Below are 19319 nucleotides of genomic sequence, written 5' to 3'. Positions count from 1 at the left end.
ACATAAACAACCTCATTCAAAAAGCTGCATACACCAAACAACTGGGAAAATAACTTGCATTCTGACCTTGGAGTATTTGTTGCAAGAAGTCGTCTTTATGGGGCTTCAAGACTGAAGCAAAGAATGGCATTCTTCAGGAAGCAGAAAGGAAGAGTGTTGGACAAACACACTACTTCCCTGGAAAATGAGTTATAACAAGAACATAAGGAGACTAACCTTACCTTCAAACACACAAGAAACAGGAGTTTAAATTTTTAATTAAAACCATGAATAATGCAAATTCTGAGCTTAATTTGCACAACTGGAAAGAACGGTACACACACAAGCCAGAATAATTTAACAGTATCGCTATGAAGTCAACTATTTTGTTGATTCATGCATGAGTCCATCCTCTGTAAACGTACGTACAGGACAAAGGCAACTGCACTAACTGGCACACAGAGTAAGGCTCCAGACGAGCCCATGTCCACCCTGTCCTCTTCTCCCTTTTTAGAATACAAGTGAGTTTCCTAGTTAAGCAGCACACAGTTACTCTGCCTGGCAAAGAACAGCAGACTAAATAAGAAGGGGCAGACATTTATGTTACAAAAGCTTTAGAGTATTTAGACATTTTGTCTGTGAGAGAACCTACCAACAAAGACCCTATCTTGCTTGTTCTATACATAGAAACCATGAACTGAACAGGGACTTAGCTATCTCGGAAGAAGGAAAACCTACAAATTTGAAGGTCATCCTAAAGAAATAAATATGCTGAAGAAGTAGAATTAATGTGAACACAAGTTTCACAGAAAGACATTGTATTAGAAGTCAACACTATAGCAAGTTGATGAGATTCTTCAACAGGAGCCTGCAGCAGCATGGAGGAAGTTTGCCACCACTTGCAAGGGTTAACCGTTACTTCTGGGTTCTTTTTTTTAGTGAAGTGGATCAAGTTGATGGGGAAAAATTAATTTTCATTCCCACTTACACTATTTGATATTATAAGTGCTCATTGAAATTCAGCTGATTACATAGTTTAACATACCTTTTTAGCAGCCACTTAGTCTTTTTCAAACATCTCTTTGTTTAATCTTTATTCAAAGAAATAGGCAGCATGGGAACTCCTACACATTTGTAAGAGACATCCCATGACCGAACTTACCTTTTCCTAACCACTTTTATCCATAGGTTCCCAAAGCCCACTATCTGAAAACTCCTAACTTATTATGGTACAGATCCACAACGTTTAAAGAGTAGGGTTAATATAGAGGTAAAAATAACACTCCTAGAAAACAAAGACATTAACAGAGTCTGGCAAAATGCAAAAGAAAAAAAAAAAAAGGAAGTCATCGTGCTCTTTCAGTAGGCCATAAACACATCCTGCCACATGGCACTGCTTGCGGTGTTCTGAACTACTTAAATTTTCATCCAAATTCTAATTGCTTGACTGCAACTTGTTTCTATCTCTAGTTAACCCATTTTAGTTTATATTTGGTTTTGGAGCTGCTAAGGGAAGTTTTAAGAAAAACACCGCTAGACATGAGATACCTTGAAAACAGATATCCCACACAGAGCTGGAAAAAGTTATGTGGCCAAAACACCACGCTCAGGTCTCAATTTTCCTGAAGGTAAATATTGCGGTTGATACTTTAATTTGCCCACTTAAGGAGAATATACAACTTCCCCTTATGAAGTTTGAATTGAAAGATGTGAAATTTAAACGTGTAAGTTTCTTCAGCCAGGGCCTTCTAATCCCAGTGTTACTCGCACTGTCTGAGGTGACTGCAGGTTCCAGATGCGGCAGGAAAGGAGGGGTTGTGCCAACGGCATTAAAGGTATGCCAGAATTGTTGAATACCTCATCAATTTACCTCAAGAGGGCTAATTCCCATTTTGATGCCTTCACTGTTCTCTGGTGTAAACCAGGAATTACTGTATTTATACAGGTGTGCAGTTCAGTGAGAAGAAACACCCTACAAAGAGGGTGCTTTTGTTTATCTTCCTTCCTACGAAGGAACAAAAACTTACGGTTTATCATGTTTAAATTTGAGTCTTGAGAAAATTATTGAGCTCTATACACTTCATGCACTGAAGGAGGGCATAATTTCATAAACTTGCCTTTTTTTTCTTTTATATTTAAAAAACACAGCTACTCATTCTGATGAAATGAGCAGGATTTCTCTTGAGTTTAAAATTCAGTGAAAAGGGTGTATTTTTTCCACCTTGTGTTGAATCAGCCCTTGTAGGTAAATTGCTTGAATAAGCCCTGCTTGTTGGATGATAATTGAATGAGCTTGGGGAATTTTGCCAGTTCCAGGTGTTGAGGAGTTGGGAGAAAATAACATCTGTTCTCATCAAATAGCAGAAAGGCAAATTCAATGACACTCTTAATAAATTTGGAGCATGAACATTAAATAGAGAGTAAAAGAGTTACATTAAAAATTATTTTTTAAAAGTAAAAAGTAAAAATATGCTTTTTAAACTAGCTTAATGTAGCAAAGCTAAGCTGCTACATCCTGCATTGCTATTTTATCATTTTTTTCTGTCATACCTTGCACTGTCATAATTTGTCATTGTGGCTAAAACTCTTAGATTCTCTGCACCACATTCATTGTAAAAACAGCCAGACAATTATATGGCTACACACCAACATGCAAGAACAGCCTGGCCAGCTAGGTGCCTAAGCACAAGTTTTAAAAATAGACAGACGGCAGAGAGCACACTGCTAAGTATTTGCCACTGTCTGTAATTTGACACAGTATTTTACATAGCCCCTTTAATAATTACATTGTTTTTTATACTTGTGGATACTTTGATTCTTCTTTCCCATCCCCTTCTTTATTCTTCAGACCCAGTTGCTTACATGGTAATATAAGTAACTCCACAGATGTGAGGCAAGTAAGAGCCACCCTTCTTGATCCCAACCTGGCCCCTGGGTACCCTAGGGCAGAATTCAGAGGCAGCAGAGAGAGGGGACAGAGGAAATGAGTTACTGCTTTATACTATTCTGTACAGATCATCCCACTCACTTCCAAGCGCCACAATACCTCAGATGTATGAATTACTGCAGCATGGCAGTGACAGCAATTTATGAGTCCAGCAGAGGAAAGAATTAGAGCAAGAATTTCAGGTACATTCACACTGACTGACAACTCAGTCCAGGGACCCTCTGTTATGTGGAAAGAATGTAATAATAAATAAAAAAAAATCTAATATCCATCAGTATCTTAAGGTTTTTAACGTAAGGGAAAATCTCAAGACAGAACAGCCCCTACCAGGACTTTCATGTTCTCACTTTCACATAAAGACCTCATATCTTTTTAGTAGCAGAAAGGGTACAAATGCACAATACCTGTATAGATGGCTTTACTATTTAAAGTTTGTCTTAACTGGACAGTTAAAATGATAATCCCATTGCTGGAGAAGCAAATATCCACAATTATCTTCCATTAAGTCTGTGCCGACACACACATTAACGAGCAATCCTTCCTCCCTGTATCTTCTTCCCCTAGGGCAGGTATCTGACTTTTTATGGAAGTTACATGGCATTCTTACCTGGCAAAACCAGCCACAAAAGCTAGGTCAAACGCACAAGCTCTTCACCTTAACCTGCCAAGAAACTTACTCCCTATTGTTGTCCCAACACTGCAAACATACTGAGAGTTCTTATTCATATAAGCATGTTCTCAACTTCAGCATAGCCACTCACAGCCTAAAAGCCACTCACACAAAGGTAATAACAAAGCGTAATCAGAAAATCACTGGTCAGTATAACAAAGTGTAATTAAAAAAAATCATGCTCCATGATCATGCCAGTTTTATATTTACCACCTCATTATATTAAGAAAACTTGGGAGGATGAGGATTACTCTATAACATATGCTTATGTCCATAGAGCTAGCAACTGCGATCAGCATGTTTCACTGCTGGCAGCTGCACAGCCGCATGGGACAGAGTTTGTAATGAAACGTACACACTACATCATCTGGTACCTGTGTGCTTTTTTGCCATGGTCAACATCTCTTTGCCCACGGTACAAAGACAATACCAGGATTTGACCAGGTACTGCAACCTTCTGCCATGCTGTAACAGAAGCTTTTGTTTTTTCTTTATCTCAGAACACAAATAGGAACATTCTTTGAAATATATTTAGGCTAAACATTTTTTAACATTAATTTTCAGGAATGTTGCCGATCAGTTTTTAGCAGATGGTTTGCTATTTAAGGTCTTTAGGCAAGGCAGAAAAGCATTAATCAATAGAATAAAAAGAAATGTTGAGAAATTACAGGAAATTTTACAAAATCAAAGGCATTTCCTACATATTGTCAAGCAGACAAAAACATATTGACATGTTGTTACTGCAAGGAGCCAAGGAATGTTTCACACATTACAACATTAAATTTCCTTTTACATGGTTTCAAGTCTCCTGGCTTTCTCATGACAAGGAATTTTATTCTTTCATAAATTTAAAAATTCTCTAACAGTAGCTTATTTCTTAATTATGAAAAAGAATCCAGGGCTGAACGATTAAAAATCTACTCTCAAGAGCTAAAAGTTGCAAGATAAAAAGCTTTACATTGGCTTACTTCTTCAAATGAGAAATCAATAGTGTGGCTCCCCATTCACTCTGTGACCCAGTATTGTACCTGCTTCTACAGCAGTCAATCATCCTGAAAACAGTCTCCACTAATAAGTGATGAAATGTGCAGGGTTCACTCTAGCCATCAGCTATTACTCAATTACTGCAGAGAACACTAACAACTATCTGAAAACCTGATTCTAATGCACTTCAGGCAACACTTCTGTCCTTTGCATTTCCAGACTGCAGGAGTCTGTTCGTGTTGCCACCATACTGAGATATTATGCAAACATGTTCCCATTTGCTCTAATCAAGTTCTTGCTTCAGTGCTTGTATTACCATTTACAAACTCTTCCATGTCAGCCCGTATCAGGCAATGGTGAAGAGCCTTCCTGCCTTCAAGACAAGACATATGGTTTCTTAGTGTAACCATTAAAAACACATACATACATTTATATAGCAAGGTATTATATAAAGGATATTTTTAATATAGTCAATATTTGTATATATATTTCCATATTCATTTGCATGCAAAATTTTTCTCAGTACTTAAATGAAAATAGAGTAGGAGAATTAGCACTGTGAAGGTGCTTTTAAACGATTTTCATGTAAGAAAGATGTAAGCTGTGCTGAAAAACTCACGTATGTTGATAGAATCACGTTTATATGAAGTATAACAATAAATCAATGAGATGAAAATGTTTCTATACCAAAAGCATTCCTGTTAGAATGCCTGCGTTTAGAGAAATGAAAGCTGCAAATGGGAATGATCTATCCAAACATAAGTCTTCTGTTATCATTTTGCTACTGCTTTTTCTGGCCTTGCTTCTTTTCATGCATAAATTCACTAGTCTTCCTGGCATTATGGATGGCTTTATACATCCCTTTGGAACTTGTGGAGGTTTTTAATTGTGGTTTGCTTGTTTTATGTCTAACAGTTTGAAATTAATTTTAAACTTATATGGCTTTACAACCCTGTGAAAATATTAGCTAAACACAAGCTTAAAATATCTCATTCAATTACATTTAAGTTTAATGATGTCATAATCTTTTATGGCTGACATCATGTTGTAAAGTCACAGAGTACTAACTCTACTGCCTCTTGAAAAACCAGGATCAAAACAACACCACATGATTGTATATTGGAGACCAGTAGCGATACAATTTTGGTGCCAAGACCAGCATCTTGCTTATGATATTCTGACTGTATACAAGCCAAATATTTCTTGCTTCATTAAAGATACTACACGTTTTAAAAGGTCTATATAAACTATATCAAATAGATTTAAGTCTTGCATTTTTTAATGCTAGATTTGGTTTAATTAACAGAAGCAAATATTTGTAATAATCTACTAGATGTAAAACTGGTTTTGAGAGTGACAGAAAGTAAAAGGCTTTCAGAATAGAATCAGAATGGTGCGTCGCCTCTTTCTGCTCCATGGAAACTCAATAACACTAGTTTCACCAGTTTCAATAACACTAGTGGAAACTCAATAGTTTCGACTCAATTACTGTAGTTTCATATTAACTAAAAAGAGATAAAACATTCAGGTACTCTTATGCAGCCTTTAGCTTTTTTTATACTTCTCTCCTCCCTGACCCTCCTCATCCTCCAAACTGTTACACGTGAAGTGAACACATCTTCTAATCAAAAATACCATAGAAATTACAGCATACTACTCCCTCACCCTTCACCTGAGCAACTTAAAATATTCCTGTTAGCACAAGTAGAAGAGGGAAATGCTGGCGTCTTGTGATCATGCAATATACAGCTGGTAAAATCATAAATACCTCAGGGAAAAACAAACAAATAGAACAAAGTTATTTTAAAAACTATGCTGCGCTCTGTTCTGCAAGCTGTATGTATTCTGTGCACAGAGAAACCCCAAAAGGTGTTTTCTCTAACCATAACTTTATTGCAATGATAATCCTGTAATGGATGGGTACAGACTCACTGAGTCTGCTTTGCTGGAAAAGTTTATCTGGCTGTTTTTCTTTCACCTACGGCATGCCAAACCTTCTTGCAAAGCCTTTGGCAAGTTATGACTTGATGCAGAAAGAAAAGCTTCAACAGAGTTTGAATCCACCATGAAAGCAGGGATGGGTAATTCACTGCATTAGTTGGATGATTCATGAAACAGATCTCTAGCTAGATCCAGATTAGATTCGGGCAAGTACCACAGACTAAAAATCTGTATTATCTCCCTAAAATGAAGACTAGAATGACCATTTATCTATGAAGAAAAATATAGAAATACTATCTCCTTTTCTTACATTCTTCAGAAAGCTGCTTATAGAAATCCTCTTTTCTCAGAGATCACCTGTGACAGCTCTAATAAAAGGAAAATTCAAACATTCACATTTAAAATAAGGGTTTTGATTTAGGAAGTAGGAAACGGCAAAACCAAAACTACAATAGGATTTCCACACCCCCACCGACGTTACTGACACAAAGTCACTGAGATCACGAATTTTCAAGATACAAGCAGAGAATTCGGCAATTATGTGGTATTTAAGATGTGCTAATTATAACATGCATGTTGGGAGAGATATCTAATTTCACACTTCAGAGCTCATGTCAGGCTTAAATTTGTATCAGTGAAGCCAAGATCTACAGTGGGAGAATGCACATGGCTACTACACGATACTGCGACGTTTGCCTACTGCAGGACTCGCACACTCCCTCTGGGCTGTTACTAATGGGAGAAGTGAAGACCTTCTGTCTGATTCATCTAAGCAACTCTGGCAGTGAGTCAAACCTGCCACCAACAGTCTGTATAAGTTGGGCCATATCAATTCTCGATATTCCCCTCCTCTGCCCAGCTTCTGCAGATCTTGAGCATGGAGACAAAGATCTCCAAGTCAAGGGTTCCACTACGCATTTGTACAGCGCTGATCACAAGACAGATGGGATTTCAGCTAGCTGACACAGTGTTATTGTCACAGAAATAATAAACAAAAAAATGCATATAATTTTAGTAGAGAACACAGTAAGAATCCATTATGGACTTGAGAGGACACATTCTGGCATTTTAAGGTCAGAGAATTTCAAGGTTACAACTTGGACCTTCCACCTCCATGTCAAAAAAAAAAAAAAGAAATTAGAATATTCTCATTTGTGCATTTTCAAACCCAAGTAGAGGAGGTGCTGGAGAGCTGTAATAATTACAGTCATGGTTTTGGCTCATAAAGATCTCTGCCTTTGCCTCAGAAAAGGATATCATATTAAAAATAGCACCTTGGTTACAAAACAGCAGTAGAGCAGAGAAATTTTATGAAGAAAACAGAAACAGAGAACACATCTGCACTCCACAACTGCAGTCAGAATAGATTCAATGGTAACAGCAGCATGAAGAGAGAGCATCACGTTTCAGGTACCTGGCAATTTCAGTGTCTACTCAGCATATCTGTCCACACTGTCCCACCAAACAGCCTGCTACTGAGCTATTTCTCAAATCCCTAAAATAAAGAAGCCCAGGAGTTTCTAAAGAGGCTACAGAGGTAGCACTGGAAGGCCAAGGGCAGCACAGAAAGATTCCTCCACAAATGATGGAAGTGCCATTGGACTCTGACCCTGATCATAATATGGCTTAGTGAACAAAACAAGGAAAACTAGAAGACATTTTTAAATACAAACAAATAAGGGAAATTATAAGGAAAATAATATAGCAGACAAATGAAAAAGAATTAATCTCAGAGGAGGCATGACAAGATATGAAGTTAGTTTTCACTTTTGCATTAAACAGAAATTTTAATTAAATTAAAGAAGTAGTTTTGCTAGTTGTGGACCAGTAAATTACTTCACTTTTTATCAGCAGTCACACAATATCTGCTCTGGACTCAGGGGCAATCCCAAGACACCACAGCACACTGTACTAAGTCCAGTCTCCAATCTCTGGGCGAACCATAGCTAACAGCATAATCTTACAGCTGCAATAAATGAGGACAGCTGTTAACCAGCTGAAGATGATTCACGTCCCGTTATGCCCCTTGCCACACTCCACACATTTACAGCTGATGATCAAGTTCCTGGGCTGTTCTAAGGGCAACCAAGGATTCCCCATCATCCTCGGGAAGGCAACTAAGCCATCTTCACAACTGCCACCACTGTCCCAAGATCTGAGCCTGATACTCACTTTTTTAAATTACCACAGATTTTCTTTATGTATCCTGTCTCTAACATTCAGATGGGTAATACTAGCTTATTCCATCATACTGCAGCTTATGCATGCTTTCATAGCATAATGTTGATGACAAGACCTTTCTGTTGAACAAAGAATTAAACTAAACTGCTTCTGTGGCTTGTCACAGGCAAAGGAGCAACGTTAAATGTAGGCAGGCAACAACTTGAACCTTTTGGCCCTAGAGATGATGGAGAAACCACATAGCCCATGCCAAACTCAGTGATGAACAAGTGTTTATAGTCTCTGTTTTTATAATACAATGGAAAGCCTCATATTTTGCACACATGAACTTGCAGGTCCAGATCCTGTACTACCAGAGGCAGAGGACTAGACTCTTTCATAAGCACTCAGCTCACATGAGAGAAAAAAATAAACTCTATCAGCCACAAGCAAACAATAGACTGGGATGTGATTCTGGAGTTCTGCCCTGTTCCTTAAACACAGAGAGTAAGTATCATTAGCATGTAGGAGCCACCTCTCAAAACACAGTCTTGAACTCAACATACAGTAACTCTTGCTTGCTAGGCAGATATTGCCATGAGAGAGCATGACGCTGGGACCAAGCTCATCTCACACATAATACACAATTCCCAGCAGCTATGTGTAGGTCTTGTTTTATGTTTCTTTTCATATGTATTTATCTATATTTTGGTCATGTAGATAAAATCACTCGTTACTACTAAAATGGGCATAACAGTCCAGCAGAAAGTCAAGAGACCTAAGTTTGAATCTCTGTACAGCTGCAGGCTGCTTGTGTCAACCTGAGCAACGTTTTCCAAAGTGACACCTAGCCAGCATAAATGAAGCACTGAGCTGAGTCCAGAACCTTAAGCAGAATAGCTATCTCCATCTCTGCACAGCCCATAAATCATCTGCTCAGAGATTGTAGTACACAATCCGCTCTTTCCACTGAAGCTGTGCCATTATGAAGAGATAACAAACGTCAAGAAGAATGAACTTTTTCAGAGAGAAAAGGCAAAATTCTCCAGCTTAGCAATAACAGAACTTGTGGAAGGCACAGAAGTCACAGTTTCCAGCCTCTGCTCCCGATTAATTTTTTAACCTGTTGTTGAAGACTTTCATGTGATCTACAGAAATTGTCTAGATTGAAGGAAACGGAATCCAGGTCAATTCCCTTCCCAACTACAAAGCTACCATTCACTCTCACTTTGTAGCCAAATAAAACTTTTCTTGTTACTGGCTCAAAAGACACAGTCTCAAAAAAAATAGCAACTGGCATGCTATTCCCATTGTATTTATTCCCATTAATTCCTGAAGAAATAATAGAGCAATGTAGCTGACAATCAGGAAAGAAAAAAGAAAATAATTCATTCTGAAAAAACAACTTTAATCATTAAAGGAATCATTCAATCTCCAGCAATAAAATACAGTTACCTTAATAAGGCCAGACTACCACTTCTCAGTCTTGGCCACTGTGTCCTAACCATGGCAAAATAAATCCTTGGTGGAAGAACCATCAAGAAAGAATATAATTAGAAGAGAACTAAAGATATTAAAACCACGAAGTTAACTTTAGTAACAGTAATAATAACTTATCAAGTCGTAGTCATCATAACCAAGATCATTAAGTCTTCAGTAGACGGTCCTTGAAATACCTGAACCTCCAGCAACGCTTGAAAATTTACAGTAGTTTATGAGTCAGAGTCTTCTCGCTGAAATCACCATATTAAGATTTTCTTTAGTGCACCCATTCCTAAGCATAGAAGAGCATGAAAGTTAAATTCAAATTAATCTGCACTGACATGCAGCAATCTAGAATGACTTGAGAAGTCACAGCCTAAAGAGAAAAAATAATGGGATTAATCCTGCATGTCTTACATTCCCAAGTAGTTCCTTCTACTTGCAATTAGTTACATTGGGACAGCAGGTCTCCTTGCTTGTACAGAGACTGTGAATATAGGGCCCTCTGTAGTGGAGCAAAAGCTGTGTTCCCAGGGCTACTGTCTACTGCTGATTTGTTTCTCAGTAGAATAAATACACTGCAGTGAGTGATAAACATGCTTAATTGCTTTTGAGCTTGAGGGAAATAAACTGGGGGGATTTAACAATTAATTATTCCCAAAAGGAAAGCACCACAAGAGTAAGAGACATGGTGGAGTGGCTATGTGAATCCTAGTGAGCTGCCTTTATGCAATTTAGTCAGCCAGCCAGGCTGCAAAGGATAGCTATCACAAACCGGAGGTTTACATACTACATTCTTCCTCATGTCTGAGATCAAGAAATAAATAAAGGGTAGATATCAAACACGGTATTTACTTATCCAAACCTTTAGATGGCTAAAATTAAGAATCTGGGTTGACTTAGTTCCCAAACTCAAAATACGCAATTTCTGAAAGCAAATCATTCCATTCTAACAACTGGAGAGCTCTCCCTCCCCTAACTGACCACAGAGGGTGATTAGATATCCAGCTATGGGATAGCTAATATTAGCTGAAGTACCTCCACAGAGCAAATCATTCTAAGCAGCAGGTTGAGAGATAACACATACATCTCCTCTCTTACAAACTTCCCCAAATCAGTCCACACAGTGCTTGGCATTCCACTAATGACAACAGATGCAGCAGCTTGCAAAGGATGAGGGACCAAAGTCCTAGTACAACACAGACATCTTAGTAATCATCCACTGATCTTAACAAACAATTCAACTGGTCCAGAAATGAACTGTGTGTTTACAACTTTAACTTATATCTACTCTATGATTAACTGCATGTAATTTATAAATTCTGTTTAGGTCCGAAAGCTGGGGGGGGGGGGGAGGGCCGCAGTGGGAAGGGGAGAGCAGGCAGGCAAGGAAGCATTTCATTTCATAGACTTCATAGTCCATAATCTTTTAAAATAATGCTGGAATGTACACATCATCTGATCAAAACTAGGAAGGCTGAAAAATTTTAAAATGACATTGCATAATGAGACAAACAGGACAGCATGCAGGAGGTGTTTTAAGTGATATCGGCTTAACCATAGCACAGCTTTTCAAGAGGAAGGTTCAACTCATCACCTCTAACGGCCTAAAGCTAGGCTGCAGAAAACAATAAATTGCTCCCTTCTTGCTAGTGTTTTTCCTCTTGTCGTTGTTACAAACTGCCTGATCAAGAGCCGCCTGCCTGCTCACATGACCTTTCAACTGCACATGCAACTTAGGGCAGTTTTTTACTGATAGAGCCAATGCATGATGCATTATTGAGATGAGCGATGGGTTGTGATCTGTCTGAAGCACTCTTGTATTGATTTTAATACAATGAGAGTGTTTGGGGTTTTTTGAACCACCATGTTCCTTGTGAACTCAACAGAACATCCTGTTGTCAAATAAAATTGAGAAACACTGATTTCAAATCCTAGGTTGGAACAATATTCATTAACCTTAGCCCTTTAAAGTATACCTTCTGGTAATAAAATTCAATAGCACTAGATTATACATGTGCCACGCACTTTTATTAGACACAAGTACTGCATTTTACATAAAACTACCCATCTGGTCTTTTCCTCGTTTCTTTCACACGTGCAAAAACACACACACAAAAAATTAATCTCAAAAAATATACCACCTTGCTTGCAAACTCAAAAGGAAGTGGAAACTGAAAGTTTCTCTCAGTGGGTTGCCTGCTAGCATAAAACATATGCCTCCTACTAAAGATTCAGGGCCCGGGTGGGGAGGAAAATCTTTTTAGTACTAGCCAGGTAGCATTCAGATGTGATTAACACCACAATCACCACCACACACTGCCATAGAAAACCATGCAGGTCGTCATTATAATTGTAAAAAGGTAAAGTGATTTGACCAAAATGATCTTGTAAACTGTGGCAGGCCACAAGCCAAGAATTCATGATTCCCAGGCTTAAGCTCAAGTTCCAGGATCATGCTTACAACTCCACAAAATACTTCTTTCTGTGGTCTATATTGCCCAAATAGACTTCAGTGCTGCCAATCCTGCCCCAGACTGCCTACCACAGAAATCAGTATACAGATGCATCACTCTTGCACAGCACACCCATAGGCTACATGACATAAATTAACACATAATGAGGAAAGAAGGAAGCAGAGAAACAGCATACAGGCAGAGCAGACACATTTCATTATTCCATTCCCAGCACCCAGAAAATGTGCGCAGAGAAATTATTACCTTTCAACATTTGCTGAAGTATGGATACATAGCAGTGTAAGGTGTGCAATATGGCAGGTACACACTTCTGCATTCAAACTTTTCCATTCTTGGCCAATACCAGTACTAATACTTCCCTTTCCATGCTGTTCTTCCCAAACACAAGGCATGCATACTTTCATTCTCACTGAACTTCTCGTATCTGGAAATCTCTTTTCAGTCTGATACACTTCTTGTCATGGAAATGTCTTTTTAAAAATATATACTTTAAAAAGTGTTTTATAGGAAGGCACCTCTTACTCCTCCTCATTTCCAGGACACTTGATAAAGTGTTACAAGACTGCAATTTATATGCTAAAGGGAATTTCCAGATGGCATCTAATTAAACAATTCAATCAAAAAACAAATTTAAATGAAATATTAGCGTAACCCCACGCGTAAAACGTGGCAGTTAGAGCTCTCTAGTATTTGCAGGATATCCCATCAAATGCAATTCTATTACCCATCCTAATTTCATGCCTGTTCAGCACTGCAGAAATCTGAGCTACTGACACCTCTCTCCAACATAAAAAAGAAGAGGCCTAAGGAAAAGATTAAAGGCAAGTTACAGATAACCTTCATAACCTAGTCCAGAACCATTATGGCAGCTGGTTTATCCAATTTATGGCAATGAATCTCAAACTTTCTTAAAGCTGACCTTCAAGCTCATCCCAAACCCAGTCAAGCTTGGGATATGCCTTCTGTGATTTCAGGGAGTTTTGCACCATGACCCAGAATTCATGGCATCTCACGGTGCCAAGTAAACCTGATTAAAATAACATCTTATTCTGCAATCTCTGCCACAGAAATTCCTTGGGAACCCCAGTTATTACGATTTGGTAAAAAAAAGTACAGAAAATCCACTTAGGGATAATGATCTGTGATTTTTATTTTATTTATTTATTTTAAAGAGCAAGTGGTTTCATAAAGTATGAGAACTTTGTAAACTTTTCATTTTCCCCCAAAATATATTTTTGTACTTACTACCAAACTGTTCACTGAATTATTTTCAGAAGACTCTCTTCAACTTTCATATAAATGTTACTTAAGGAAATTATCTTCTGCTTTGGTTTATGCATAGTCACAAGGAGTCACAAAATAAGTTTATGCTCTAATCCATGCTATACTCCGCCCTGATTTAAGTATACTTTTCTCTGCTACTCTGAGAAGAATGACTAACCAAAGGAACATGCCAATATGGACATTGTTATTTTCCTTGAAGAGAAACAAGAGCATTGGAGCTTCACACCAGCAAAACTGAAGAAGTTATGCTCCAACCTCTAAGAAAGTCAATTAGTTTCATGTATCTAACTCTTAACAGTGCCTTCTGAAAAATCCCTGCCTTCAATACATGCTTCCACAGTGCACTCCACTGGCACACCGACAAGAATATACTTCCTTTTTAAAATCCATTTCAGGAATCAAGAAAACCTTAAGGACTGTATGACAGAAGTTAAAACTTGCAGAAGCTACTATAACTTATCCTCCAGAAAAAAAGTAGTATTTTACTAATTTACCCAAAATGACATGACTATCTGAGAAATGAAGGCATATACAAACTGAATGGTGATGTGTCATATTTTAAAAAATTTTAATACAAGTCACAGCAAAGTAGTTGGACTTTAATAGTGCTGCAAGCTTATGAATATTGACAAGCAGGGGAAGCCCAGTTCATGGGGGATTAGCTACCCTGCCTGCTCCATCTTTCTTTATATTCCCAGAAGACCACCTGGCCAAAGCTGCCTGGAAGCAAGTAAGATTTTGTGCACTGGTGCTAGGTATCCTTTACCAGATGGCTTGCTCTCCCTTCTCAGATATAGGAGAGACTAGAATTGGGATTTGAACATTCATTAGAGGTAATGCAGAAGCAGAGAAAGATGGTCCCTCTTGATTTTGTAAGAGTTCTCACCTACCCCCACACTCAACCTCCATGCTATCCAACCCGCTTAGCAGACTGAGGGAATGACTGTATGATGCCATGCAGATGATGAAAATATAAAGAAAGACACTAAAGATCACCCAGCAAAGCAAAGTCATGTAAAATCCCAAAGTCCCAGGAAATAATCATATTTTCCCCCCACTGCCTGCCCACTTCAACCCTTCTCCCAGAGCTCCCATTAAAAGGAGATCAAATTAAAAAGGCATTACACAAATGAGAGATTGTCCCAGTTATAATCCCGAGTGGCTCCCAGCACTACGGCAGCACTAAGGGAAAACCTTGAGCACGCCCGGACACAGACTGTCGGCAACGGCTTAGCAGAATCAGGTTTACAGGGGGAGAACAAAAATTCCCCTTACAGCAACCCATTTTGGAAAAGAAAAATAACAAATACGAAACAATGACGGTAACAGTAAGATGGGAAGATGCTCCCCTGCCCTTCGCGCCGAGCCCTCCCCGCGGACCCCTACTTCAGCAAGACAGAGACAGGCACGGGGCTGAGGTCAGGTTTATTACAGCACCAGGCCGAGCCCAGCCCGGCGGGGCTGCCGCCGCTGCCCAGCGCCCAGGCCGAGCCGCCCCAGAGCTCTCCGCCGCCCGGCTCGCCCCGGCACCGAGCCCCCGCCGCTCCGCCGCGGACTGCCGCCCCGGCGCCCACGGCCCGCGCGGTGGGGGCGACTCCCCGCAACCGGCGGCCCCGGTTCGCCACCGCGGGAGAAGGGAGCGGAGCGGCGCAGGTCCCCCCCACGCCGCCGGCAGCCCGCCTCCGCCGCCCCTCTCGCCAGGCACCGGGAGGGGACCGCCGGGGACTCCCACACGCACCGCAGCCTCCGCGCACCCCCCGGCTCTTCCGGGCTGAGGAATGGCTCTCCCCGATCGCGACAGAAATGTCACACGCACACACAGCAAACGCGGCGGGAGGGGATGGAGACTGCACACGGCAAGCGGCGGGGTGGGGAGGGGAGGGGAAGAAAAGCAAGCGGGGGGTAAGGTGGTACCTTGGATGTGCTGCTTGATGACATTTTCCAAATGGTCCAGCCTTTCTATAATCCTTAAAGTGTCCCCTTTGTCTTCCTCTAACTTTTTTTCCGAGATCGGCTCCTGCACTTTCACATAAACACTGGCAATGTAGTTGGTGACCCAGCCCACGTACAGCAGGCAGACGATGTTAGTCATTCCACTCAAAATCACGCAAGTGGACACTAAAGTTTTGGTTTTCCTGGTGCACACCATCCTGAGATCCCTCCATATAGCTCCAAAAATCCTGTGATCCAGAAAACAAAAATAAACTGCGATGAAAATAAATCCTTTCCCCCCTTTCCCCGACACGGAGACCACTCAGAAGTCAGTAAATTTCCATGCAAAAAGTTCTCTCATCCACAGAATAAAAATATTTGTCGCCTACCTAGAAGGAGAGGTGGGGGTGGGGAGGGCTGATAATTAGAATCCTGGATTTTAGTATATTAAAATAGCTGAAACTTTGCGATAGCAGTGCCGACAGCAGACCAGCAAGGCGTGCCAGCCGCCTGGCTGCCCGCTGCTCTCAGGCACCGGCTCCTGCCACGGGCATCAAGGACGCGAGCGGCCAAGTGCCCAAGTGTTGCAAACTTTGTTCCCTCCGACGCCGCTTCCCATTGCGACCGGCCACGGCTCCAGAATCAGACCTTGGGAGCAGCTTGCCGGAGAGTGGGGCTTGCTCGGCTGCGGATTGACAGCCCCCTCCTCCAATAAAGAGCCTGCTCTGGCACGGAGGTTGCTGCCATCACCGTATGGCCGACGGGGACCCGCGCGGGGCGGGGTTACCGCGGGGCCCACCTGCTCCCCGCGCACACACACACACAGCGAGGGGCGTCGGGGCCCCTCCGCCGTGCTGCAAGCCGGGGCGGGAGGGCGGGGACGGCGGCCTCCCTGCTATTTCTGTAGCTGGCTGCAAAGAATTTCCAGCCTGGATAGGAAGCAGCCGCCAGTTCCCGTTTGCTGCTAGGTGAACGCTCCGCTGCTTGGCTGGAGAGAGCAGCCGGTATCATTAAGATACGTGCTCACACAGAAAGTCATCCATTTGCCTGGAGGGGGTGAAACCGGAGACATGCCTTTGGCTCTTCGGAGCTCTCCGTTCCACAGCTCCAGGGACCCAGCGACCACCCACTATTACGATACGTTTGTCTGCTAGCCTGTTCGCGTGCCCCCTCCCCGGGGAGGTGACATTATTGATAGCTAATTGTCGCTGGCATCTACACCCGCGAGGCCCCGCATCCGCCCATCGCCTCCCCGACGTCCACAGGAATACACTGTATCAGAGTACACCCTGTCCAGGATTAACTTCACCATCAGGGACAGTATCAGGAACTCACAATTTAGTTCACATATCCACGCTGCTTTCCCCTCTTCACCGCGCATTTTACACACGCTTTTGGAAATACACTAAGGCGACAAATGCCTCTCAATATGAAATCACACAGATTTGGGAGGAGGTACACAATAGATGAATCTCCTCCATTCCTATTAGATAAGGACTTTCATACCAAACAGCTGACTTTTATGAGATCATTTCTTTTGATAATCCCAAGACAGAAATGTAACATTAGCATAACCAGTATTAGGAACAATGAGGCATCTGTTAATTAACACACTAAAAAATATTTTAAATACTTCTTATCCAGTGAAGAAAGCAAGAAGTAACAAATGCTGTGGATCATACTGTAGTTTTACATATACAGTAAATATAAATTTATTCTACTTCATTAGTCACCCTCCACAACTGATCATTACACTAGTTATCCCGTTTGCATGCAGAAAGCACAGCAGATACCAGGACTTACTGGTCTGAAGTGTACACGTGAGAGCATTCAAACTCTGCAATATCTTGAGCGTACATTTCAACATCTTAAGTAAAAGTAGATGATTTGTCTTAGGGTTTGGGACTGTTATTTTTAAATGAATTATAAGCAAGACTTAGTATTCAAGAGAAAAGGCAGGCAACTTTTCTGCCAAAAGGTAGAATGACTTCTTCCTTTCCATCAGTTGGTACTCCATAGAAACAGTAAAAACTACGGATACTCAAACACGTACAAAAACGGTGCCAATAGAAGCTTGCAGTAAACTCTGCCAATGAATCTCAGAAACCAAACTGCCTCCTCCATCTTCTAAGCCTCTCTGAAAACCAACTGCAATTTCGGCCAGTTTATAAGCACTTCCCCAGCGATATACTAAAGGAGGCTAGCCCAACAGAACTCATCTGGAAATTAGAAAATAAAACTCAAGGTATGTGAATGTGAAAAAAGTATACATTTACATTTTAAGAAAAAGATACTTTTAGTAATACAGGACAAAGTTTGCTAGACAAACCAGTCAATGAACAATTTCAAGCTTTATAAAAGGCAAAATATTAACAGAATATACTAGTACAGCTGCATCACATAAGTCAGTTATCCTACTTGGTCTGTGGTGAACATCTGTCTACAGCATCATTTATTTCCTACCTGTGTACTTCAGTGTCACAGCTTCGTATCTGGTAGCAACCAACAGCAGTAAGTGTGTATCACTGAAGTCTTTAATAATAGTGGTATCTAGACTTGCTTTAATTTTTGTAAACTCTGCCTGCAGTCACAAAATACAAATTCTTCAGCCCTGGCAATTTAGGCGGAATCCAGGACTTAGCCTTGGACTTCTCAATTTAAAGCAAAATTTATCTGAAATCAATCTAGGTAAGCGACAAGTAACAACCATTAATAAGTCACATTTTCCATGGAAGTTTATAAAATATTAACAAACAACTAACCACTTTTACAAACAAATAAGAACAGTACCTGTTAGTAACGACTGTCAGCACATCCATAAGTGACACAAAGGTTTGAAAAAAGATGGCTAATGAGTCTCACAGGCCTAACGGGTTGCTTAGAGCAGCACATTGATTAACCTTTTATTACAGTAACTATTAATAGTTCATTAGCCCTTTGCACCCAACAGTTTTCTGATCATGTTTAAAACAGTTTCATTTAGAACTACATTCTCCTACTACCAAAGCTGCACTCCTCAACAGCAGAACAGTAATTCCCTGTCTCCTCATTTGAGCCCTGATTTCACTGAAGCTAGCGTTAAAACTCTGTTTGACTTCATAGCAAAACCTCCAGATGCTTTAATACATGAAAAATACACTTGCTTTCAGGTCTCTGGTAATTATATTCTGGACCGGTCTCTTTAGAAGTCTTCTTTTACGAGTTTATACAGTTGGAGGTATCCAAGTGTATGCTGTTCAGAAATCGGCTGGGTTTGTCATTTTGATTTATTGTATAGTATTACAATCCAGATGAGAGCCCTTTGTGCAATGTATTATACAAATACATAAGCAGTCCACTTTTATAATTTAATTGGAACAAAAACAGGAAAAGGAACAACAAGAGAATAGAAAAGCTGCCAGCCTCACATTATAGTCAGGAAGAAAATTAGGTGACAAAAACTGTAAATGGTTCTTTTTTTGCA

At 40.4% G+C, this 19319-nt stretch overlaps 1 protein-coding gene across 3 annotated transcripts in view; it reads right to left on the bottom strand.

Annotated features, from left to right (window-relative positions):
• The window catches only part of GALNT18 (polypeptide N-acetylgalactosaminyltransferase 18), a 232430-nt gene extending 216068 nt beyond the window's left edge, over positions 1 to 16362 (bottom strand). For all 3 annotated transcript variants that reach the window (XM_059825813.1, XM_059825814.1, XM_059825815.1), the window contains exons 1-2: positions 16246 to 16362; positions 15839 to 16104 (exon numbers count right to left, since the gene is read on the bottom strand). In XM_059825813.1, the coding sequence (XP_059681796.1) occupies positions 15839 to 16073 (235 nt within the window). In that variant the 5' untranslated portion in view covers positions 16074 to 16104; positions 16246 to 16362. The remainder of the gene's footprint in view (positions 1 to 15838; positions 16105 to 16245) is intronic.
• Between the last annotated feature and the right edge of the window lie 2957 nt (positions 16363 to 19319).

Source organism: Gavia stellata, chromosome 17 (genome assembly GCF_030936135.1).
Source record: "Gavia stellata isolate bGavSte3 chromosome 17, bGavSte3.hap2, whole genome shotgun sequence".
NCBI lineage: Eukaryota > Metazoa > Chordata > Aves > Gaviiformes > Gaviidae > Gavia > Gavia stellata.
The sequence above is the reverse complement of the archived record's forward strand: the minus strand, read 5'-3'. Positions and strand labels throughout refer to the sequence as shown.